Genomic DNA, 25,325 nt, shown 5'->3' on the forward strand with positions numbered 1-25,325 from the left:
GGATGTAAGAAAAGGCCAGCAACAATGTGACAGACAACACCGATGTGCACCTCGTTCGCGGAGGCGGTTGATTCACTGCGCTTAAAAATAGCGGTGTGCATTTCGCACACTGCGATTAGACAAACGGCAGAAGAAAATGGATATCGGACGTGTCGAGAACAATTAAAATGGGGACGTTTTTTAGGTAAGGCTTTGTTCTGTGCTCGCGGTCTGTCTCATGCTGCAGCGTTCGCAAGCAGTTGCCCATCACGCTTAGGAACGCTTTGTGCGAGCAGTCCGCCGTGTTGTCACCGGACTTATCATTATATTGGTAACCGCCAATCACGGTATTTAAATTAGGGTTTGATATGTACCAATAGAACATCATTTGACAATGCGTCGTTCAAGCTAGTATAGACGGTGCATCATTCATTTTCTGGGTAAGGGGCAAACCACGGTAGGAAAGATGCTGAATATTTTGTAGAATAGGCGACCCTCCTATGTAGCAAGTTGGAATCCTTTCAAAAGCTATTTGTCATGTTAACCAACTGAATTATGTAATATTGTGCAAAAACGTGTGATCGTTTTCCTAGTTGACCAAACTCAACTGTCTCCATTTATCAATGTCCTCGTGTTTTAAACACAGGCTTGTGTCATGCAGTACTTTCAGATGTGACATTTTAAATATAAATAATTCGTTGTAGAATATTTATCGTAGCTGGGTCATTATTATTATGTAATTTTAGGTTGTTATTAGGTTATTATTATTTATGTGTTCCAATGTTCCCGCATTAACGTGTTTATGATACATTTAGTTAGGGTCATTTGAGGATGTCGCACAATCAGAATCAGAATTCGGTTTATTTGCCATGCAAGGTTTACACAAACACGAAATTTACTGTGGCAGGAAGGTGCAAACAATAAACATATTAGGATCATATAGTCTAACTCAATCAAAAAAATTGAATAATTTAGAATATAAAATGTATATAAGAATGTGTGTATGAATATAAGCATATGAATAAGCAGCATGAATGCTCAAGATAACAGTTTTTTTGGAGCACAGTAAGTATGTTTGTCTTTCAAATATTGGTTAAAATTGGACTGAACAGCACTGCTTATAAGTGTGTCTGCTAGAGAAGGAATTACAATTCCATTTGTTGTTGTTGAAAACGAAAAGAACCCACATCAAATCATGCTGCTTTTCGTCTATAAGAGGATAAGCATGTTACTCAAAGATTCTGCAAACAGCTTTGTTTATTGCGTATTAGGCGGCACTTCAAGAAAGTTTAAAAGGTTGCCTTTGTTTTGTTCATGTAAAGGATGTGTGAGTGGTGCTCAGGTCTAACCAACCTGATATGCAAATCACTCCATACAAATTGTGACTCTAATGGTTCCCAACAAGCAAACACGCACACACGCGCCAACCCCCTGAGTACTGTGACCGCCTTAGAACATCTGCATTCGTGTTATTGCACATATTTCTGTCCAATTAGCACAGCACACAGACTGGCACCTCTCTGGGTCTGCAGCTGCCTATTTATGGACCTGAACTGGGCACACTTTCTAAGGGACGGTAGGAAGTCCACAGGTGTTCACAGGTACACACACACAGTCTCCAACAAGGGACTTCATGTTAAACACAGACAGTCACAGAGACACACAGACATACCTGAAGCAGGTCAGTGAGCTAATGTCTTAACAGATGTGTAATGTGGATCTCTCTCTCTCACCTCCCTCCTTAATTTTTGCAATGGTCCCTTTTTGCACCCCTTCCAGCATTGTCACCTGAATTGAATTTGCATCCGTTTGACCTCTGTTGTCCGACAGGACGTGACAGGACAGGTGAAAGCATATGCTACACAGCTGTTCCCAATCCCCTGCTATCGTATCAGGGGTTTCCCAGGAAGGAGGGCTGCAGTTGAGAGTGTAAAGGGGCTATGCGAGGTGTGAGGAGGGTGGGTGGGTTGTGGATGGGGGCGGGGGAGGTGGTGGTCAGGAGCGGGGAACGTTGGGGAAAGTTGAGGTGTAATTTCAGACACTTGGGTTCAGAGCAGAGCTGTAGTTACACAAGCTTCAGAAGAAGAGGAGGACTGGGGAGGGAGGGTGGGGGGGTGGTGGTGAATGAGAGCAGCTGTGCTCCTCTGTCCGTCTCCCTGTCTGGGTGTCAGGCAGCATGGGAGCAGGGAGCTGTGGGAGAAACACATGCCGGTGAGGTGATGTGTGTGCCTCCTTCACACGTTCATTAAGATGATTTAAAAGAGCCGTTCAGCCGGTGTGGTGCTGCGGTACAATATTTTTGAGCTGCTTTAGAACAGCCTAGAAGTTCTCAGGCTTTCATGTGTCTTGTATTGGGTTGCTGACGATTCGAAAGGAGTTTGTGTGTGGGCGTGTGTCTGAAGAGGACATCTGAATAAGCACAGAGACTGAAAGCGGAGAGAGAGCAGAAGGTGAATGCTGTCTGAAGAGGACTGGAGTCGGTCAGCGGCTTCTCTCTCACACACACCCTCTCTGTCACACACACCCTCTCTCTCTCTCTCTCTCTCTCTCTCTCTCTCTCATCCTCTCTCTCTCACTCGCCCTCTCTCTCTCACTCACCCTCTCTCTCTCTCTCTCACCCTTTCTTTTGCTCTCTCTTTCTCTCGCTCTCTTTTTCCTCTCTCTCCCTCTATCTTTGCTAGTGATGTAATCACGATAAATCCGGCTAATTCACACTTAAACAGATGTTGTGTTTAATTAGCCCTGTGTTTGAGCCTCACAGGATGTGTGTGTGCACAGTATGCACGTTCGTGTGTACTGTGCACGTGTGTCTGAAGTCTTAATGCAATGAATGATAATTACATTATTGTATTCTTGAATAGTACCACCAATAATAAAAGGCTCTCATAGGTTAAGAGCCTGGTTCCGGGAACCTCTAACCAACCAATCAGAGTTAGAAGTGCCCATCTCTGGGGTGTATTAGAGAGGTGCTTTTCTCCCTGTACTTGTGAGGGTCATTTATGCAGTCACCTTCATCATCTCTGCCCCCCCCCCCAACAGGCCAGGAAGGGAAGATTCCCCCTAGTGTCCCCCAGGGGGTGAATCTGTGTTCAGTCTCCAGGATGAACTGCTGTGAGCCTTGTGTAGGCCTGGTACTCAGGCTCTGTATTTATGGTGCTATAATGTCCGACGCGGATGGAACCTGGCTCACAGCGTGGGCTGTGCTTGGAGAGTGCCAGACCCTACGTCTCACCGGCAATGGGCTGTCGTTTGGACGCGGCGTCCTGTGAGATTTATCCAAAGGAGGACGGGCCGTGAAGGTCGGGAGGCGGGGGGAGAGACCGGCTTGTCCTCTCATCTGCTCTCATCTCCTCTGCTCTCATCTCCTCTGCTCTCATCTCCTCTACTCTCATCTCTTTCTCTCTACCTCCTCTCTTTACCTTACCTTGCCTGGCCTTGGGTCTCTCTTCATCTCTCCAACTCCTTTTTGTCTCCTTTTACATTACCCCTTGTCAACAGAGCACTTAACTGAAACTTGATTTTGAAGTGGTTTAGTTTTGCACTGGTGCTACGTATGTAGGTTTGGTTCAAATCTAGGGCATGGCTTTCTTTGAATAAATCATTCAATTCTTATGTAAACTTTCCTGTTACAAACCCATTTGAAACAACTATTGTCTGTAATGTTACTTAAGGGTGGTAGTGTGTGACTTTGAGTCTGTGGTGTATAAAGCATGATGATGCAGTGCTACGTGGTGTGACAATGTGTGGTTAGCCCTGGATCTGGGGAGTGAATCAATACACATCCTGTCAGGAAACTGCCATACCAATGGAAACCCCCTTAGTCTACTGATGACCATTCAAACACTTTATTTGGTTCGATTTAATCTCGAAAAAAAATCCCATCTCTCATGCAACTGCATGATCTTTCGAAGTCAGTCTTTGTCTACTGCTCTGTCGTGTCTAACAAACTCTCTTCCGTGTCTGAGTGAACCATATCTACCCGTCCGTAAGGACAGGGTTTGCGTTGCTTCCCATAGATACACGATGGTGGTGGGGGGGAAGCTAGTTGCTACTGTGGTTTCTCGAACCAGGTGTGTGTCTGTCCAGGTGGCAGCTAAATATAACCCTACCCATGTGGCTGTGCATGTCTGTGTGGTGTTCCAGTGTTTCTCATAGGGGGGAGGGGGGGGGGGGAGGAGAGGGGGGGGTGGAGGGAGGGGGGGTGAGAGGGGTGGGGGGGGGCCGACCATGTAGAGACAGAAATGACTTGCTGCCGTGTAAATACGATAAGGCCATTTAGTTTGTTTAATAAAAGAGCAAGCTATAGACCTGTTTTATAGGAAAGGTAACCTTAAATGAGTTATTTTGTGATATGGCGCTATATAAAAAATTTGAATTAAATTAACTTGACCTTCCAGGGTGGGCGGGGGGCGCCCCCCTAATATAATGGTAGGGGAAACACTGGCATTCAGATCATGGCATATTATACTCGTCTGTGATATCATATCTCTGTGTACTGTACTCCCCTATTGTGCCTGGAAGGTGTGTGTGTGTGTGCGCTTCCGCTCAGCGCTGCAGGTCAGGTGTGAATCCTGTGTACCAGATGGAAGAAGACACAGGCAGGGGTGACTGAGGGAGAGACTTCCGCCCCCCCAGGTCCCAGTACAGGTGGGAGCGTCTGGAAGGGGAACAGAACCGGTGTGTCTCATTAGAAACACACAACGTAGCTATTTCAAACAGCAAATCTAGTCAGCGCTTCAGTGTGGTAGAGAGTCTTAGCACAGCAGCAGAGTGAGGATGGGGAGGAGAGAGAGAGAGAGAGAGAGCAGCGGGTGATGGAAGAGAGAAGAGAAGAAGGGGAAAGGGGAGAGAGAAGTGATTCAGAAGAGGACAGCAGCTCTAATCCTCCTCTGCAGGATCAGTCTATAATTGAGATCATGTTCTCAGGTCTGACCCAGACCTCATCAGACCTTGCCTGTGTGTGTGGGTGTGTGTGTGGGTGTGTGGGTGTGTGTGTGTGTGTGTGGGTGTGTGCGCGTGCGCATTTAAAACCACTAACCTGACGTTGAAATAGGATTTAGTTGTTGTAATGCATTCTTCTTCTTCTTCATGTAAAGAGGGAGAAGAAGTAAGTAGTCCTTAGAGAAAGATGGCCTACAGAGACAGTGTTAGTGTACTTTCCGTAGTGAGTGTGTGTGTGTGTGAGTACTCCGTGTTTGATTGGCAGGCCAGGGCATGGCTAGAATGAGCCAAGCTCGTCTGTGGCCTTCAGTGTGTGTTCACCCCCACATGCTTCAAGCCTGTGACACAGCGCAACCATGGCTGGTACAAAATCACACAGCCCAGTGGATAGGTCACACACACACACACACAGTCACATATCCCCTGCTGGCAGGAAGAAAAGGGAGGAAAATGACGGGAGAAAGGAGCAGGATAAGGTGTTAGACGGGAAGGCTGTTATTGGGAACAGGAAGTGACTGCTAATGCAGCCGCAGGATTAGAACCAGGCAGGCGTTGTGGGAGGGGCTTCAACCCCCCAGTGTTTAGCTCTTGGGATGAGGAACAAGGGATGAGGAGGGCGGAGAGATGAACAACAGATTATCCGTCCATCCAGCAGAGACGGCTGCGTCTCTTCATCTGACAGACTCTCCTGCTTTCGCTCTTCAAAGCTTTCCTGCTGCAGCAAGCTGTTTGAGCATCTTCCGCCTTCTCTTTTACTGCCATGCTTCGCTCCTCTCTCTGTTTCTCTGTCTCTCTCTGTCTCTGTCTCTGTTTCTCTCTCTCTCTCTCTCTCCCTGTCTCTGTCTCTCTCTCTTTCTGTCTTTCTTTAAGTGTCTTTCCCCCTGCTCTCTCACTCTCCTCTCCTCCCATATCCCCTCTTTGCCTGTTCTCTCCGTGTCCCTGCTGTCTCTCCTTGACTGTATTTCCCCTCTCTCTTTTTCTCTAGTGCTCTCCCCGTCTCCTTCATTGTCCAGCTTTGATCGAATGAAACACGTCCCACCTTGATCATTATTCAGCTGTGCTGCATTATTCGGTTAGAAAATGCAGCCTATAATGCAGTCGTTAGCCTGCTAGCGGCCAGAGCAGAGCATGATGCCTAGGACCACAGTGCCCATTGAGGGTTAAACTCCAGATATCCTACCCAAGCGCCAGTAGCTATTAGCTACAGTATCAGGTAGCCGTGTACAGTAATAATAACTTGGCTTGCCCCTGGGCCTGGGGGTGGGTGAACCTGGAGGGAGGGGGGGGCGGGGGCGGGGGCGGGGGCAGTCAGGGAGTGTATATTAAACCACAAATAATATTAACTCCTTATCTTTTCTCTGGATGTTCTATCTCTCTCTTTTCTTGGTGTCTTTAAGCGCCACCCTCTTTTCGGTTTGAACATACTGTTTCTCCCCCGTCCACCCTGAGTTCACACCCCTCTGTCTCAGCCTGTCCGCTCAGCATGTCATCTTCATGGTGTTGTTTATCTCTGGACTACGGTCCCGGTGTGTTCTTCTGTGCAGGCGGCCGCTGATTAGATAAGTACCTACTCTGCATCAGTGAAGGTCGTAGCTTTCCTAAGGCACTTATTTGACAGAAAAGAGAAAGGTTTTAAGAACACTCAAGAACACGTGTGCACACGCACACTTTCATCACTCCTGGACACTTAATATTTAATGAGGAACAAACTGCTTAGTCTGTGTTTTATCTGTGTGTGTGTGTGTGTGTGTTTCCAGTAGAGTGAGCAGCAGCATTGTGGAGGACATCTTGTTCTCTCTGACTCATTCTTCTCCCACTTCTAGTAATCACAGCCTTCTAAACCACTCTCTCGTTCTTCCACCACATTCCTTTTCATGGAGGTTTGTTTTTAATGAGGCACCTCAATCTCCAGCGGCCCAATTATCAAGTCCTTCCATCCCTCTCTCATTTACTCTACAAAACCCAGTATCTCACTCTCTCCCTCCCTTTCTATTTCCATCTTTTCCTTTTTCCTCCATCTTCCCCTCTGTCTGGATGTCTTGTTCTGGAACTGTGGATGTCCCATGTGTGTCTCTGAAGAGAGAGTCAGAGAGGCCTGTGTGTCAGTCTGGGTTCAAGCTGTTCTGGTGTCTGTGGAGGTGGATGTTCTGGTGTCTGTGGAGGTGGATGTTCTGGTGTCTGTGTGGATGTGGAGGTGGATGTTCTGGTGTCTGTGGAGGTGGATGTTCTGGTGTCTGTGTGGAGGTGGATGTTCTGGTGTCTGTGTGGATGTGGAGGTGGATGTTCTGGTGTCTGTGTGGAGGTGGATGTTCTGGTGTCTGTGTGGATGTGGAGGTGGATGTTCTGGTGTCTGTGTGGAGGTGGATGTGGAGGTGGATGTTCTGGTGTCTGTGTGGAGGTGGATGTTCCGGTGTCTGTGTGGAGGTGGATGTTCTGGTGTCTGTGTGGATGTGGAGGTGGATGTTCTGGTGTCTGTGTGGAGGTGGATGTTCTGGTGTCTGTGTGGATGTGGAGGTGGATGTTCTGGTGTCTGTGTGGAGGTGGATGTGGAGGTGGATGTTCCGGTGTCTGTGTGGAGGTGGATGTTCTGGTGTCTGTGTGGAGGTGGATGTTCTGGTGTCTGTGGAGGTGGATGTTCTGGTGTCTGTGGAGGTGGATGTTCTGGTGTCTGTGTGGAGGTGGATGTGGAGGTGGATGTTCCGGTGTCTGTGTGGAGGCGGATGTTCTGGTGTCTGTGGAGGTGGATGTTCTGGTGTCTGTGGAGGTGGATGGCTCAGTTCTTCCACTCCTCCCTTTATCTACTCCGCCTCTCCTTTCTTCCTCCACTCCTCTCTTCCTCTTCTCCTCCATTCATCCTTTCCTCCACTCCTCTCTTCCTCTTCTCCTCCATTCATCCTTTCCTCCACTCCTCAGTCTTTCTCAGTTCTCCCCCCCTAGAGGGTGATCTCCCTGTGGAGGCGCGCTCCACAGTGTGTGTGTGTGTCATGTCTGTGTATGTGCTGTGTGCGTGTGTCTTAACAGAGCAGGATGCTCTGAAAAGCTGATGAATTATAGAAGATGTACATTTTATGACATAGCTTTGCACTAACCTTCTTTCGCGCAATTTCCCCCCAAGCTGTGTCTCTCTTTTTCTCTCGCTGTATCGCCATTGTTAGTCTGACAGCTCTAAAGTGGATCTGTAAGGACATTCTGTTCATGAACTATTTAAATTCCAAAAACTTCATTGAAATTGGACAGTTAGATACAATGGTTCTGTGTGTACTGTTCTGTTTCCCTAAAATATTTTTTGTTTTACTATAAAGTTGAGGTAATGAGCACAGTTTCAACAGGGCTTACTGACAATGACAGATTAGGTGCCCCGTCATCTTTATAGCATCGTTAGGATGTGGTTGTGAATGTGAGGCTACAAGCTGCCTTTCTCTTTTGATGTGCGGCAGTAAGAAGACCAAGTGATGAGGCTTCCTCTGTCTCAAGTTCTTCTCTCTCACCGTCTCTTTCTCAATCTCAACACTCAACCACTTCCTTCCTACCTCTCTCTCTCTGTCTGTCGTTTCTTTTTGTGTCTCTCCTCAGCCAGCTCTCTAGCTCTGCAGTATCATTTCTGTCTTTCCTGCTTGTTTCTGTCCCTTTAACTCTTACTCCAGACTTCCTCTTTTCCTCTTCCTCCTCTTTTCCATCTGTGCCACATTCATGTTGTTTAACTGCAATTACTGGGGTACAAATCCTGATTACTGCCAGGTGACGTAGACTATCCACACACGTACACCCACACACACACACACACACGTACACACACACACACACACACGCACGCAGGCCCAGTTTCCCCAGATGGATTAAGCCTAGACCTAAAATAAGAGAAAAAAAGAAAGATCTCCAGTGAAAAGGGTTTTAGACGTGGACTAAGCTTAACCCATGCCTGGCAGACTGGGCCTGAGAGGAAGGGCGGAGCAGCAGAGAGCTGTGTGGGGATGAGGACGACCCGGCTGAGACGTCTGTTGCGTTGCGCCGGCTGGTTGTGAGGTTGTGAAGAGAGCAGAGGATGATGTTGTTGTTGCCGATGGGGCTGCTAAGGCTTGTTTACACACGGTGAACTCTCGAAAGATCTCAAACTTCCAAGCTGCTAAACGAAGGATCCCGGCTGTCTGTCTTTAGTTTCTTGGCATGGACAGGGCCACATGAGTACACTCACTCCAGTGTTTCCCCCAGGTTTACAGCTTTGGGGCGGGGGGGGGGGGGGGCATGGTCGCCTGACCATGTAGTGACAGAAATGACATGCCGTTGTGTAAATAAGATAACTAACATAAGGCCATTTAGTTTGTTTAATAAAATAAGCTAAGAAGAAGAAGCTATAGACCTGTTTTATTCATTTATAGTTTTATTATTAAAAATAAAATAAAAAATGATTTCAAGGGGGGGTTGGGGGGGGTGGTTGGGGGGGGTGGTTGGGGGGGGCGGGGTAATGGTAGGGGAAACACTGCACTCCCACTAACGCATGTACAAGCTCACACACTCACCATCAACCCACAGAGAGAGAGGTGGCAGCTGTGTGTGTACCTTCTCCTTGGGGACCCACTGGGCTTGTTTGGGTCAGTGTTGCCTGGGGTCAGTGTAGCCTGGGGTCAGTGGATTATTCCTGGCTTCTCTGTGTGGGCCCTGCTGGGAGGTCTGGAGCACCAGAGGGGCTCCCCTGAGACTTGTCTGCCTGACTCAGAACTCCTTAGCTGGGCTTGGCTACCACAAGGTCAGCCCACAGAAGTAGAGAACCATAATTAGGACTAGAGGAGTCCTTCCCTGCCCACGTCTACTTTTCTGCTCTCTAGAGATGGGCTCTATTACAACACAAGCAGAAAACTCACCATTACATGTGGTGCTCAGGTGTCAAGCAATTTAGTGGTTCATTTGTTTTCTCTCCTCCTCCGTGTGTGTGTGTCTTTCCCTGCTTCTGTGCTTGTTCTCTCTTCTTCCAAATCCCTCTGCTAATTTGTACTCTGTCGTTCCACAGGGCCCAATTCTGCTCTAGAAGATTCATGGACTCCAACAAATAGAAGGGACATCATTCGAGGTGAGTCTCCAGAGACACGATCGGGGCAGATATCCAAATGAAAAAGACCTAATCCTTTTTTTGGCTTAAACACATGCAGCTCAAATGAACCTGTTTTATTTAGAGACTTAAAATTGCAACCCTTTTAAATCTTTTACAGGCCCTCCGGCTGACCTCTGGGCAGGTTGCTCTCTGCTGGGCTGGGTGCGGAGGGTCGTCGCTTGCACGTGTCTGTGTGTGTGTGTGTGTGTGTGACCATGTCCAGTATGAAGCAGTGGCGTCGGCTGGTGTTGGTGGGCATGCTAGCCTGGGCCCTTGTCTTCCTGGCCCTACTATCTTACTTCCTGGATGCCCACGTGAACGAGCCCCTTTCCTCCTCTGGCCCCGCCTCTTCCTCCTCTTTCTCCTCCCTCTCCCAGCACCCCGACACCCGCCGCCTGGCCTCCGTCCAAGCCCTAACCCACAAACACCATACCATCGTGGGCTCCCGTCCCGAGCCGGCCTCCCCTCTTTCCACCGCCTACACATATCCGGGCCTGGACCCCACACCCTCTTCCTCCACATCAGAGCCCAGCCCGGAGATGAGCCCGAGCCCAGACGGCGCCCCCTACAGCCAGTACGCTACGCAGCAGGACTACCTGGACCCGCAGAGCCTGGCCGCCTGGTCCTCCTTCGGCACGGAGAACGTGGGCTCCTACCCCGACCCGGTGACACGGAACCGGGAAAGAACCTCCGCCAGCCGGCGCCAGAACCAGGCCTCGCGGCGCGGAGATGGCGGCGAGGAGGTGGAGGAGGAGGAGGAGGAGGGGAACGCTCGCAGGACGACGGCGGGCCGAGGAGAGGCGGCCGACTCGTCCGAGGACTACTACTTCTCCAAGTCGGCCTCGGTGGTCCAGAGGCTGAGGAAGGGCATCGCCTCGGCCGGGATGCTGAGCCCCAGGCTGCAGCGCGCCATGAAGGACTACCTGAGCACCAACAAGCACCACGTGGCCTTCATGGGCCAGCGGCGTGAGACCCAGAGCCCCAGGGACCTTCTGTGTCAGATGAAGAGACAGGCCAAGCTGGGCACGCTCGACGGCTCCGAGCAGCCCTTCTCCGACCTGGGCTGGGCCAAGCTGGTGCCCCCTAGGAGCTTGGAGGAGCTGTACCTGCACGGGGGGAAGAAGGACTTCGGGAGCTGCGCCGTGGTCGCGTCTGCTGGGGCCATCCTGCACTCCGGACTGGGACAAGAGATCGGTGAGTGGAGGGAGGGAGCCCAGAAGAGAGGGAGGTGAAGTGGGAGAGAGGGAAGGAGGGATAGCAGTGAGGAGAGAAGGCGTTGGTAGTATAGTGTGACCCTAGTTGTAAATGTTCAGAAAGAAACAGCCGAGGTAGCTGTTGATTACCTCAGACTGTGAATGGTCTGTAAAGAATGTGAAAGCCATCTTTATCTTGAGTAGGATTGTGATAGGCGTCATTATTTCTGTGTGCACACGCGTGTGTGTGTGTGTGTGTGATGGCCCTGCCTCTATTGGCTGCTCCCGGGTGCCTGGGGGGAGTGTGAACTGTGCGACAGATGGCTCGTCTGAAGTCCCCCTCCGCTAGCCAATCAAGTTGTTGTCACATCACCCCTATGGCTTTATGATGCACCAATCACAAGGCATCGTCTTCCTCTGGGCTCATGAGTTCGTCCTTGGCAGGCCTGTGCTGCAGAGCCCATATGGCACATGACACAGCACAGGGGAGAGGGCTATGTTCTTACTTAGGAGAGGAGTGCATGTTCAGCGTCATAGATGCATACAATGCAATGACACAGCGTCATAGATGCATACAATGCAATGACACAGCGTCATAGATGCATACAATGCAATGACACAGCGTCATAGATGCATACAATGCAATGACACAACGTCATAGATGCATACAATGCAATGACACAACGTCATAGATGCATACAATGCAATGACACAGCGTCATAGATGCATACAATGCAATGACACAGCGTCATAGATGCATACAATGCAATGACACAGCGTCATAGATGCATACAATGCAATGACACAACGTCATAGATGCATACAATGCAATGACACAGCGTCATAGATGCATACAATGCAATGACACAACGTCATAGATGCATACAATGCAATGACACAGCGTCATAGATGCATACAATGCAATGACACAGCGTCATAGATGCATACAATGCAATGACACAGCGTCATAGATGCATACAATGCAATGACACAGCGTCATAGATGCATACAATGCAATGACACAACGTCATAGATGCATACAATGCAATGACACAACGTCATAGCTTTTGTTTTTGTTTTTTTTTGGCACGGCCGTGAATCGACCTGACAACTTTCTGATTACTAGCACGCTTCCCTAACCGCTCAGCCACCTGAGTCCCTCGAGAAGAAAGAGTGGTTTGCAATCCTGCATGTTCCCGCACTGTACTTGATGAGATAAGGGTCTGGTTATCTGTCAGACTGAACAAGAACCGGTGGGATTGATAAGCATGTCACATGTATTGTGCACTCACGAATGCACGCACACAGACCCACACATGCATAGACACGCACGTACACACACACACACACACACACCAGAACAACAGGCCAAGGCAAGTGTGGTCGAGTGTGGTCGTATACTTCTGTTACTTGCATGAAAACACACACCGTCGTTGTGATGTCTATCCGTTGTCAGGTAACAACTCTGAAGAAAATGGCTGCCTGGTGGGAGGGAGAGGGGGAGAGCGAGGGGGAGAGCGAGGGGGACAGCGAGGGGGAGAACGAGGGGGACAGCGAGGGGGAGAGCGAGGGGGAGAGCGAGGGGGAGGTGGTGGGAAGGTGGAAGGAGGAGAGAGGGAGGGGGGTTGATCTTTTTTTGTTCTGTTGATGAACGTAACAGACTAATGAATTATTGAGCCTTCTCGTAACTGCGGGGGGAGTCGAACTCTGCTACACATATTTTATAGACCAGACAACGGCGGGAAATCTAGCTGCATTGATCTGACTAAGTTCCTCACCTCCCAAGGCTAACGCCATATATCAGCCTCTTGTAGCTGACAGACTCTACGACTGTTGCAATTAGATGTGTCCACTGACAGTCTAGACCACTCGGTGTTGGTGCAGATGTTGTATAGATTTGTCTTCAGCGTCTGTCTGGATCTGTGCTTGTTGGGCCCGTTGGCTGTGTTGTACTGCCATCCTGTGGTGGTTTGCGTGAACTGCACCTTAAGTGGCATTAACTGCTAATAGCTGTCTGTTCCTAGATTCCCCTCCATATCTCCATCCTGAGACAGACTTACCCAGAACAGTGTGCTGCCTTTCAAACATGAACACGACCCCATCCCCCAGGGCTTTACCTCGGTGTTAGATTGAAAGGCTGCCGGTTTGATTACCCCTCTGAATGATGCTTTGCATGGCTGGCTGAATGAACACATGAACAAAGTTGTCAGTCTAGGTGGGACCAGCTTTCGTCTAGCTATTTGGTACTGCAGTGTTTCGGGACTCTACTTTATCACCATGCTGTTTGTTAGTGGCCAAACGCTTACATCTCTAGACCTCTAGAAAAGTCTGGTTCCTGGCTTGTCTCTCTGGAACCAGCACTGTCCAAACCCAGGCTTGTCGCCCTCTGAAAACGCAATATGACCATTTGCAAATGCAGATGCAAACCTTCCTTTTACTCTCTGAATCCTAATTTAGTTCAAAGGAACTTTTGATTGCAACCCAGGGGTGTTCAACTGTCAAGGTTGCTAGTATGTATGGCTGCTTTTATCAGCTCAGAGTGGGAACGTACACACACACACACACACACACACACACTCCCAATGTCAGGCAGGACACTGCTTCCCTAGGTATTGCTCAGAAGTGGTGAAGGTGCTCCATGCCGATCCACTGTGACACGCACACGCACGCATACATGCACGCACACATGCACGCACACACACACACACACATACACATACACACATATATATATACACACACACACACACAAGATTTCATTCTCAGATGGGAGCATCAATCATCCAGTTGTCAAATTAAAGTATAGCCAAGCGATATTTAATCGATGGCAGCACAGATTACTAGTCCTTGATCTTATCCACCAACATGCACAACTGTGAGATTGTGTCTGTTCACATTTTGGGATACAAGAGCCATGCCTTTGTGTCTATGTGGGTGTGCTTGTGTGCACTGTGTGTGTGTAGGACAGCAGAAGGACACATTATAACTGCATCAAAAGCCTGTGCTGGTTTCTAAATGGCTTCAAGGCAAACCTCCACCATAATGTATGACTGTTCAAAGTGACGGATAAGGTGTGGAGTGTCCCTGGTGCGGCTGAGGGGCTGCAGTTCCTCACTGCTGCCACTAGAGGTCTCTCCTGCTGCTTCTGTTGGTTCAGGGAGAGCAGGGGGGGGGACTGTCAGTGCTAGAAAGGTAACAAGCTATGTAGAAGAAAAACCAACCTGGCGATGGTTCCTGACCTCCACCAGGGAACTCAAGGTGGATATCTATCTCCATTCTCCCATTCGGTGACATTTGAGATGCTCTCCTTCACTCTGATCGATATAAACTGAAAACGTGTTGACAGCCATAACTACACATGTTGAACGTACAGTATAGGAGGAATTGCAGAAGGCATAGGGGTGCATCACGTGTGTGTGTGTGTGTACCTTCTCTAAAGCTGAGTAAACTGCAGCGTTCCAGAAGGCGTCCTCAGTGATTGTGTGTGTGTGTGTGCGTGCGTGGTTTATTTGTTTGTTTGAATTACCCAGAGGCACCCTCCGAACACGACCGATTATGTGGAACGTCCTCTCAACCAATCACAGTGCTTGTTGGGAGTAAACACAGTGCTCGCTAAGGACACCCTAGTGGATTCAGTTAGGGACGGGCACTTTTTTAAAGTGCATGATCGATTTTGTTTTCAGGTTTTTTCGATGTGGTTTGCCAAAAACGTGTCCTCCAAAGATTTGACGGTGGAATCCAGATGTGTGGACGATTGAGCCTGAATGACCAGGCTCCTTCAGTGGGGAGGGAAGAGCCCTGATGGGGCCCTCTGGGTCTGTGGGCTGGGTGGTGTTGGCGCCTGGGTTTGGTGCTGGTCCCGGTCCTGGGCTTGATTCGGATCTCTGTTGGATCTCTGATGTTCAGCTCCCGTTGACACGTGTTGCGGTTTCTGGGTTGTGTTCCTCAGATTCCCATGATGCAGTGCTGCGGTTCAACGCGGCTCCCACCAAGGGCTTTGAGAGGGATGTGGGAAACAAGACCACCATCCGGGTCATCAACTCCCAGGTGAGTGTGTGTAGGTGTGTAGGTGTGTGTGTGTGTGTGTGTGTGTGTGTGGGTGTGTAGGTGTGTAGGTGTGTGTGTGTGTGTGTGTGTGTGTCTGTGTGGGTGTGTAGGTGTGTGTTTGTGTGTGTGTGTGTGTGTACGTGTTTGTCAGAGAGTCCACCGGAGTTCGGAAGGATCCATGAATGTGTAAAGTCCTCATTACGCAAACATTCACAAATAAGTGTTATTCATATGATTTCTGGGTTAGCGGCTAGAGATCATGAACATCTGTAACTCACTCACTTAATGTGTGCACGGCCATGGAGCAGCATAGCTCATCTACATCTGAATAATCGACATTAATCACACACACATACTGAAAAACGTGAACTTGTGTATCCAGTTCTCCTATGTGTGTGGGTGTATAGAGTTTGCTACCTGAAACAAAGGTTTAATGGAAAAAGGATTAACTCTAGAATGTTGCAATATTGTGTGTGTACTTTGAGTGTGTGTGTGTTTGCTGTTTGTGCTGTACTTGCATCTGTACGAGTCTGTGTGGTTGTTTTCCTGTAAATGAGCTATGGCTTTGACTTTTCCTCGAATCCTTGGTTCAACGGGTATGTTCTGTTCTAGATCCTGGACAACCCCAAGCACAAGTTCAACACCAGCTCCCTCTATCAGAATGTGACTCTGGTGGCATGGGACCCTGCACCCTATGCTGTCAACCTACACGAGGTACACACCCACACACACACACACAGTGTGTGTGAGGACAAGGTGCTGTGTAGGGCACGGTAATCTTTGCAGTCCTAACCACCCCTGTATAGGAGCCCATGAGTGGAAATGTTACATTCATTTATCTTTCTGCTACAGCCAAGGAGACAGGATTCGATACCCCCCCCCCCCACACACACACACACTGTAACCTTTGACATGTACACGCACACCTACATATATCCCACTCATCCTCACCCTGTCCTTTTATCTAACTTACATCTATCCAACCTGTATCATCACCTCATTAACCATCTCTTCCATCCAATCTCATCTTCTTCTCTTCCTTTTTTCAACTTTCGGTTCTTCTCCTTCCTCCGTCTTTGACCCCACCCATTATTAATGTCCGTGTGTGACGCTCTCACATGTTTCATACGTGTGATCTGTCACGACGTCCCCCCCCCCCCCGCCATTTCATCTCTCTCCTTCTCCCTCAGTCTCTCCTCCAGTCCTCTCTCCCTCCATTTTTCTCCTCTCTTCAGCGCGTGATTCCTACGTCTTTTACCGGGCCAACTGTCTCCCATCTTGCTACATGTGTATCTTCTTACGTCCTGCTCGCGCTCTATGTTCTGGCTCGTTCTCTCTTCTAGAACCGGGACAGTGTTTTTGATCACGTAAATGGAGCAATAATCAACTCCTCGGACTTCTGGAAAGCTCCTTGCTTCCATTTCTGGAAACGGCGATAGGAAATTGAATTATGGCCGCACTTCCCTCCGTTCCCTCTTCCCTCTGTTCTAATGAATAGAATAATTCAATCCCTGCTTTATATTACATCAATACACAATTTAATAGGCACACACTCTGAATTTGGAGTCATTAGTACATGCATGGGATGCTGCTGGAATCTATGTATAGCATGCTACTAGTTGGAGGGTGCTTTGCCTCATGCATTGAAACTACTAGTACTCAATTCAGTCAAACCTCTTAAGAGCTTTGAATAATTTGACAACCCTGAACCCCTGAAAATTCTACTAATGCTTCGATCTTTTCCCTGACGTGTGTACCATTATGGATTACATGGATGTAAAGTACTGATACAGACCTCGGGTCCAATACATCGGGTCAGATACCTTGCTAGATGCTCCCCTGAAGCCGGCATGTTCCAGTGGTATTCCACTGAGTGATAAATCAAGTTTATTCATTGTTTCCAGGTAGAACTTACGTGCTGATGGCATGTTTTCATCATGAATGTGTCCTTCTATTGCAGCCTATCAAAGGAAAGCAGTGTAACAATACATTTTCTAATCCAATCCGTCAACACAAGGAATTTTGATGGAAAAAAAGGGTGTGTTTGTGTGTGTATATGGATGAAAAGTATGCAATTATGAACACAGGCATCCGTTTAACTGCTGCACCCATTTGCTTGACTGACATGCACACCATTATGCTTTCTATCACGATCGCAGGCAATAATCACTTATGTTCTCCCTCCTCTGCCCTATCACTTTCCCCACACTCTTGCTTGTTCCGTCCTCTCTCTCTCTCTCTCTCTCTCTCTCTCTCTCTCTCTCTCTCTCCTCCTTTTTCCATCCCTCTCTCTCCTCCTTTTTCCATCCCTCTCTCTCTCCCTCAGTGGTATGCCAGCCCGGACTACAACCTGTTCAGTCCGTATGTGGAGCACCGGAAGCTGCGTCCCAGCCAGCCCTTCTACGTGCTGCACCCCAGATACGTGTGGCAGCTCTGGGATCTGGTCCAGGGCAACACCCGGGAGAACATCCAGCCCAACCCGCCCTCGTCAGGCTTCATAGGTACCACCAACACTAACCCATACATACAAATGTACACACACACTTATGTAATCTCATGCCTTTGGGACATTTCTCCTGGCCTCCCACTTCAAAGCACCTGGTGTGTGTGTGTGTGTGTGGTCAGGTGTGTGCGTTCTACACCCCTTGGGCATGGCTTCTGCAGCATGTCAATTGCTGCCTTCTGTTTGGACCGTGAACCTGCTCTCCTCTAAATGTATCCTCCTGCTTTCCTGCAGGCTGCAGGCCTCATAAACCCTATACGTTGGCCATAGATGCTTGACATCAATCGAAAGGGAAATGACCAGACCGTAGCTCAAACAAGGGCTCCATAGTGCCACACAAGCCGTTGTGCAGAGCTGCATGCTGGGAGTTTAACGTATGGGGGGCTGTCCTTGTATCTCCTGGCCTAGCTTCCTAGCCTGGGGATATATATACATGTACACATTCTTGCTGTCAGTTTGACTCAGCCTTTTTTTTTTACAGCAGTAATCGTGTTGGAAATAATTAAGCGGGCGTAAGTCAGTTAAATAAGTTACTTTCAACCGCAGAACAGCTGCAGCATTGTAATCTGTATGAGCCACTGTGTCCTGTTTCTAGACGTGTGTGTGTGGTGCTATGCATCAGAACACTTTGTCATGATAACTTTCATTTAGCACTTACGTCTAGAAGCAGTTACCAAGGTTACACTGCTAATGCCATTCAAGTGTTGACGTGTGTGTGTGTGTGCGGGGGGGTCCTCCGCTCCTTTCTTTCGTTTCTCATTAATACTCCCATTAAGACAAAATAAACGAGGGGAATGTTTCACCAAACACCCCCCTGCATGTAGGTCTTTGTGTTTCCTTCCTCACATGATGCGTGACTCACTGTTGGGTTTTATCCCTGCATTTACGGCTATTGTGTGTGTGCGTGCACACCGGTGTGAATAAGAATGTCAAAGTGTATATTGTGGTGTTGGGTAACAGAGATTGCTTGTCTGTGTGTGTGTGTATTACAGTAAGAACCAGATAGGTGTGGTGTGTTAGTCTGTTCTCTGTGTTGTCACTCCAGATAAACCAAGGTATTGCTCTGGAATCTCTCAATCTTTTGTCAGTATGAAAGAATTTGTACCAAATTGAAAAGAAACCAAGAAACCACGCACTCAATCATCTCCATGGAGCTGTCTTTGTACAGGCGAGGGTGAAGACAGATTTGGAGGGATTCTGACACACGGTCCTTCAACATCAACTCACATGGGTTCATTCTCAAATAAATAACAATATCATCCTCAAATCAAGCAGTTGTGGGGCCGTGTGAGCAGCTGTGTCCTCGGTGAGCTTATTGCACCTCAGTCTGTCTCTGCCTCCACTGACGGAGCTCAGCAGCTGGAGGAGGGGTCAGGGAGGCAGGGTCAGGGAGTAGGGGTGAGGGAGGCAGGGTCAGGGAGGAGGGGTGAGGGAGGCAGGGTCAGGGAGGAGGGGTGAGGGAGGCAGGGTCAGGGAGGAGGGGTCAGGGAGGTGGGGTGAGGGAGGAGGGGTCAGGGAGGCAGGGTCAGGGAGGTGGGGTGAGGGAGGAGGGGTCAGGGAGGAGGGGTGAGGGAGGCAGGGTCAGGGAGGAGGGGTCAGGGAGGTGGGGTGAGGGAGGAGGGGTCAGGGAGGCGGGGTCAGGGAGGCGGGGTCAGGGAGGGTTGAAGTGAGGGGTCGGGGGTGACGAGGTGTGCTGAGTGGAGGAGGAATGGAGCTGGAGCTAAATGGAAACATGATATTTACACCTAAACGGGGTTTGCACACACACAAAGCAGAGAAAACAGGCACAAATTGCACATACAGTACTCCTTATTGTACATGTCTGTCATACACACCCACTCTGTTGGACACTCGTCAACACACACACACACACACACTCGTTTGTCTGAGATACAACATGCACAATTAATTGCCCATATACAGTATTTTCTCTTTATTATACACACACACACACACACACACACACAATGTAAACACACTGACTGGACGGACTCCAGAGGACTCCCTACAAGGGAGTTTATTCTGGTGGCATCATCAGAATCGGTCCGGTGAATGTGACAGAATTGACCATGCAGTGCTGTTCCGTGATTGGTCATGGTGGGAGTCCCCGTGCCTTTACCCCAGGCCTCTGCTGGCGCTGTGCCCCCTCAGGAGGTGACCTCTGGGGGGTTGGTGCGCTCGGTGGCTGGGGTGCTGCACCCGTGGTTGAGGCCCGTGGAGATCTGAGCGGTGCAGGCCACGGTGTTGCTGTGGACCCGGCGGTTGAGCTGGATCACTGTGGTCTTGGAGGGCATGGAAGACAGGCCGTTTTCCATCGCCTGCCGCTTGCAACGAAACATGATCAGGAAACACCTGTAGAACTGGGGGGGAGGGAGGTGGGGGGGGGGGGGTGGAGGGAGAGAAGTGAAGAGGTAAAGAGAGGGGAGTGATGGGTAGAGAGAGGGGATTAAGTGTTTGCTTTTAAAAGTGACTTTCTCACTTGATAGAATCTGACACACTCAAACACAAACGCAATCGTACACACAAGTCATACAGCGGCCAGAGGTGTGTGTCTGACCTCTCCTGACAGGTTGGCCAAATGTACATGCTCCCAGAGTTTGTCCAAGCAGAAATCCTGCTGCCTGAGTTTTGAATGTGTAATCAACAGGAAGTGGACCAGTGCAGAGTGGAAAGGGCCCCTGTAATGTCCTCTGCTGCACCAGCGGAGTGGCGTGTTCTTAGCGTGTTTAGCGTGGCCTTGCAGGCCATCAGGAATGCAACATTGACCACACAGACCGCTGCCAGCTAAGTGTCACTGCAGAAGGGCCACTACATAGGCAGGGTGAGTCGGAGAGAATGGGATCTAGTTCTGTTGTGGTGCCTGTTAAGAGGTCAATTGGCTAGGAATTGCGATGGAGAAATTGTAAAAGCAGGCAAAGTCGCTGGCCAAAATGGAATGTCGTCCAGATTTCTGTGCGTTTTGTGTGTACAGCACAATAACTGTACAGATGGTGTGTGTGCAGAGCGTAAACCAGTCGCATGCATGCAGTTCAGTAGAGTGTGTGTACACACTCCACACAAATACCCCCACTTAATCACCATGTAAATAAATAACTCAAAACCATCTCTCTCTCTCCATCTCTCTCTCCATCTCTCTCCCTCTCGCTCACCATCTCTCTCTCTCTCCCATCGTTGCAGGCATCCTGTTGATGATGGCGCTGTGCGAGAAGGTGCACGTGTACGAGTACATCCCCTCGCTGCGTCAGACGGACCTGTGCCACTACCACGAGTCCTACTACGACGCCGCCTGCACGCTGGGCGCCTACCACCCCCTGCTGTTTGAGAAGACCCTGATCCAGAGGATCAACGAGGGCCTTGAGGAGGACCTGAAGAAAAAAGGCCGGGTCACCCTGCCAGGCTTCAGCACCGTCCACTGTGACCTCTGAACTCCGACCTTCTTCCCCCACTCCTCGGAGAACCTGTCCAAGAACGGAAGAACCGCCACAGCCATTCTCCAGGTCAGGTTCTGGCGTTCTAGGACTGAGGTATGGTGAAATGGTGACTGAACCCCTCAGGCTGAAACGGAACCACTTAGAACCGTGGAGAACCAAAGCCATAGCCACTAAATGTGGGACCAACAAAGGAAACCATGACCAGAACCAGAGGTGATTCCGGAAACCTTTTGTTTCAGTGGGCTTGAACCTTGATCTCCTGGAGCTGAACCTGGCTAGTACTGGGGCTAACTATGGTAGCAATAGATCCCTAGTTTTAGATAGACAGATGTTTTGTGATATCTCTGGGTGTGTGTTTGCTGTCGTGAAACTGTGCTTTACCGAGAGCTTCGAGTTCTCTTGTTCTTCCTAAAGGAATAGTCCACTTTTTTGACAAGTATTTGTCATTTCTATCCATGTGTCAACAGTGTTGTGCACTGAATGTCAAACATACTTCCATGCTGAACACACACTCTCTCACTCAAACACAAACATACCCTTTTAGCGACATATCTCGATATGAGCAAGCTGTAACCAGGCACTCCTCAAACACATTATCTGTACTCTTAACTGAGACAGGTGGACTTTTATTGATCTACAGCCCTGTTGTTGTGGGATACTTTTTACATACCTTCCTGAAAGTCTTAAGGTGTCACCATCAAGGTGTTTTGGAGACACTGTTGATGTATCTGTGCTCAATGCCTGTCACACTCTCGCATGACTGCACAGACTTATCTGCCAAGAGACTGTCAATCTGCTGTCACTCTACTGTCACCCTACTCTGCACTTTACAACTGGCTTTCCCTGCAAAAGCAGGAGGCCTTTGTATATAAGTTTGATTAGGGAAAGGCTTTGGCAGCCCCACCATTGGATAAAGAGTACAATTTGATAGTGTTCTGTTTGATGATGTGGTTTGGAGGGTGGGCAAAATATAGCAGTTGTTCAAAACACTTAATTGTACAATTACATTTAGTCATATAGCAGACGCTCTTATCCAGAGCGACCTACAGTAAGTACAGGGACATTCCATCTGAGGCAAGTAGGGTGAAGTGCCTTGCCCAAGGACACAACGTCATTTGGCACGGCCGGGAATCGAACCAACAACCTTCTGATTAATAGCCCGACTCCCTAACCGCTCAGCCATCTGACCCCATTGTATATAATTGTAACGCTCTGCCAAGCGGCCAACCAGATACTATTCCTGGGTTGCCTTACCAACACCCAGCGCCTGTTTAAATTCTGTGATTTAACATTGTTAGCTACATCCAGAAACTGCAGCATCCCAAATGCAATTCATTTGTTAGAAATTGAGTTAGAAGGTTTCCGGTGGTGTTATGCTGGATGATTTGGCTCTCCAACTATACAAGCCGACCAGTCAGCAAGTTGTCTCTGAAAACCATCTCACTCTTTCATGAATGTAATCCACTTCTAATAGACAAACCTGTTTGTGGTGCACAGATTCATTCAAGCCTACGTGTTCAAGGGCCGCATAGGATTGTTTCAAACTAACATGAAGTTTTGTGCCACATCCTTCGCCGTACTCACAGGGAAATGTCTTGAAGCTTCTCTTGTATTGCTTGCGTACCTCCCATGGTACAAAGAAATGACTGTGGTCTATGGCTCGACACCCTAGATTGTTCTGTGGTTGTTCCCATGCAAGAACCCTCGGAAGAACCCCAAAACCTAATGGATAAAAAGTCAGTGTCACTGAACAAAAGGTTCTAGCTAGAACAACTTCCCAAAAAGGTTCCAGCAATAACAAGAAAGCTAGCTTTCTTTTAAATGGTGGTTCTCTTTAAAGGGTTGCGTTCTTGAAAGGGTTCTCTCACAGAGGGAGAAATGAAAAGCTTATCTACTCTGCACTGTTTCTACTGAGAGAATACAGCCTGCCAGCAACTGATCCTATCAGGGCAGGGGATTGGAGGCGGTTACCTGCCGCCTCGTGCTCGTGGTGTTTACACTGAATCTGTGCCAGACCAGACCTCCAGAACCTCCAACTCCGGTGGGTTTAGATGTCCTATTCCTATCAGGCCACGCTAGACAGCTCGGAAAAACTAGAAGGCTACTGTGTGCTGAAACCACAGATTCAATATTCAACCACTCACCCTAAACCCCAGAAACCGAGCATTGACGCAGCCATAGAGGCCCGGCGTCCCTGGAGAGCTGATGTGTGGGGGCATTGTCGCGCTACGCTGAGAATCTGAAGCTCTGAAGCTTGTTTTTTTTAAGCGTATCCAGGCAGCGTCGCTGGCTCAAACAGCCCTGGCGCTTGCTGTGACATCACACTCACAAAGCTCCGCTCCGAGTTCTAGCTGCCCAGTCAGCTGCTTTACAGCACACAATCAAAAACAACACCTTGTAAAATGCAGAGCATGGGAAGATGGTGGTCAGAGCATGGGAAGATGGTGGTCTTGGATGGTGGGTTGATAGTGTTTCTGCTAGGTGTGTATTTTGTGGCACATTTACATTCTTATATTATCTCCTCTTTAGGGAATTGATGGACCAGATCATTATTAACCATAATGATTACACAACACTACAGTACCTGAGTAGTAATGTGCATATTGCTTTAATATGATTATAGATATGATCCTAACTTAGCAAACTGAGTCCATACAGTAGGCTCCTGGATTGCCCGTGCCATTGCCCTGTTTGTGTTTGAAGTGTTGAATAGTAAACTGTTCTTGTAAATCTGTTTGTGATTGTTGCAGACTGAAATCGCAAAAAAACCTCCATGTTGTGTGAGGGGAACACATCTTCTGATGCACAGAGCATGCTGATCAGAAGTCGGATCCAGGTGTTAACAAGCTGTGTGTGTCCGTGCACTACGTTGCTGAGCAGTGAATAGACTGCCAGTCTAAGGACAGAGGACAGAGACTGTGCTGAAAATAAGAGCAGATCGTCTGATGGTTCATCAGGCACTGATTTATGTGCGTGTGTGTGCTTGTTTCCATGCCTGCTCACTAGGAAATCACATCCAGCGGTTGGAGAGAGAGCTGGTATTATTGGCCAGATTTCTACAAGCTTCAAATGCAATGCCTTCTGGCCAAATGCAGGGGAATCTTGAAATTGTGCCAAATTTCTGTTATTTACTTTTGCTCAGGCCTGGTTAGGTGGTTTACTGCAAGGTATGTGGTGTGTGTGTGTGGGGGGGTCATCATTAAAAACAAATATGGAGCACCTAAAGGGGTCATGGTAGCGTTAAGTGTTAATCTGAATGGTGCTTGGATCCATATGGGGTAGAGCCGAGATCATTACTGGAGATTGGTTCCCAGATTGGAGGTCAACTGGTTATCTTGGCCTCTCAAACACATCTGTATATCTTCCAATCTGCTCTCTTTGTGCTTAACCAACTCCTATCATCTCTCACACATGCTCTCCCCCCCCCCTCCCTCCCTCAGAGGAAGGAGTGCTGTGGGTCCATGCCGCCTTTGAAATGAAAACAATGTTCATCTTCTCCCTCTTTCACTTAACACCTTCAAAGTCCCTTTGGAGGTTCTGAATGAGGCCTCCTGTGAAGGCAGGGAGGAAGAGGGAGATTAAGCGTTCCACAATAATAAGAGCTCTTGAAAAGCCTTTTGCCATCACAACAGCCTTTGGGTTGATTTCTTCATTTTTCAAATTTTCTTTTATGATTTGTCATTGAAAGCCTCTTTCTTAGGCTTGAATGGAAATGTAAATCGACTGTTTGTATGATTTCATACATTGTTCCTTCCGTGATATTGTTTTTTGTATTTTTACTGTGTAAATAAACAATGTTGTACATGCATATCTTGTGTGTGTTCTTTAAAAAAAGAATTTCCCATAAAAAAATATTGTTTGCCTAAACCTTAAACCCCAAACCTAACCTTCACCCAAAAACCCAACCTTCACCCTAAGTCTAAGCTTAACCCTAACCCTAGTTCTTAACTATCCCTGCTCCTAACCCCAACACGTAATGTCATTGTCATTCCAACCCCTAAAAATCCTTAGAAATCAAGAGTGAAGCTGCGGGGACCAAGAAATTGTCCCCACAAAATACATGTAGTCTCAGCTTGGATTTCTGGTCCCCACAAGGGTAGTAAAACAAGGCCACACACACACACACACACACCCCTCCACTTCTC

General features: G+C 48.5%; 2 protein-coding genes across 4 annotated transcripts in view; one reads left to right on the forward strand and one right to left on the reverse strand.

Moving 5' to 3' along the window:
* st6gal2a (ST6 beta-galactosamide alpha-2,6-sialyltranferase 2a) lies at positions 1-24,988 on the forward strand. 3 transcript variants are annotated; one of them, XR_006958045.1, is made up of 8 exons: positions 1-184; positions 9,926-9,985; positions 10,125-11,200; positions 15,149-15,246; positions 15,859-15,960; positions 17,573-17,747; positions 20,927-21,393; positions 23,931-24,988. XR_006958045.1 is itself a non-coding variant. In XM_047046724.1 (7 exons), exons 3-7 carry the CDS (start codon positions 10,222-10,224, stop codon positions 21,172-21,174), a joined length of 1,602 nt encoding a protein of 533 aa, XP_046902680.1. In that variant the 5' UTR covers positions 1-184; positions 9,926-9,985; positions 10,125-10,221; the 3' UTR covers positions 21,175-22,253. The 3 variants fall into 3 exon arrangements, 1 of the variants encoding a protein (XP_046902680.1); XR_006958046.1 differs by having other exon boundaries at positions 20,927-21,246; XM_047046724.1 differs by lacking the exon at positions 23,931-24,988 and having other exon boundaries at positions 20,927-22,253.
* tmtops2b (teleost multiple tissue opsin 2b) overlaps positions 19,426-25,325 on the reverse strand; it is a 21,442-nt gene continuing 15,542 nt past the window's right edge. Inside the window, exon 4 of the mRNA XM_047046726.1 lies at positions 19,426-20,109. Coding sequence (XP_046902682.1) covers positions 19,897-20,109 — 213 coding nt within the window. The 3' untranslated portion in view covers positions 19,426-19,896. The remainder of the gene's footprint in view (positions 20,110-25,325) is intronic.

Source organism: Hypomesus transpacificus, chromosome 23, assembly GCF_021917145.1.
Source record: "Hypomesus transpacificus isolate Combined female chromosome 23, fHypTra1, whole genome shotgun sequence".
In the NCBI taxonomy this organism is placed as follows: Eukaryota; Metazoa; Chordata; class Actinopteri; order Osmeriformes; family Osmeridae; genus Hypomesus; species Hypomesus transpacificus.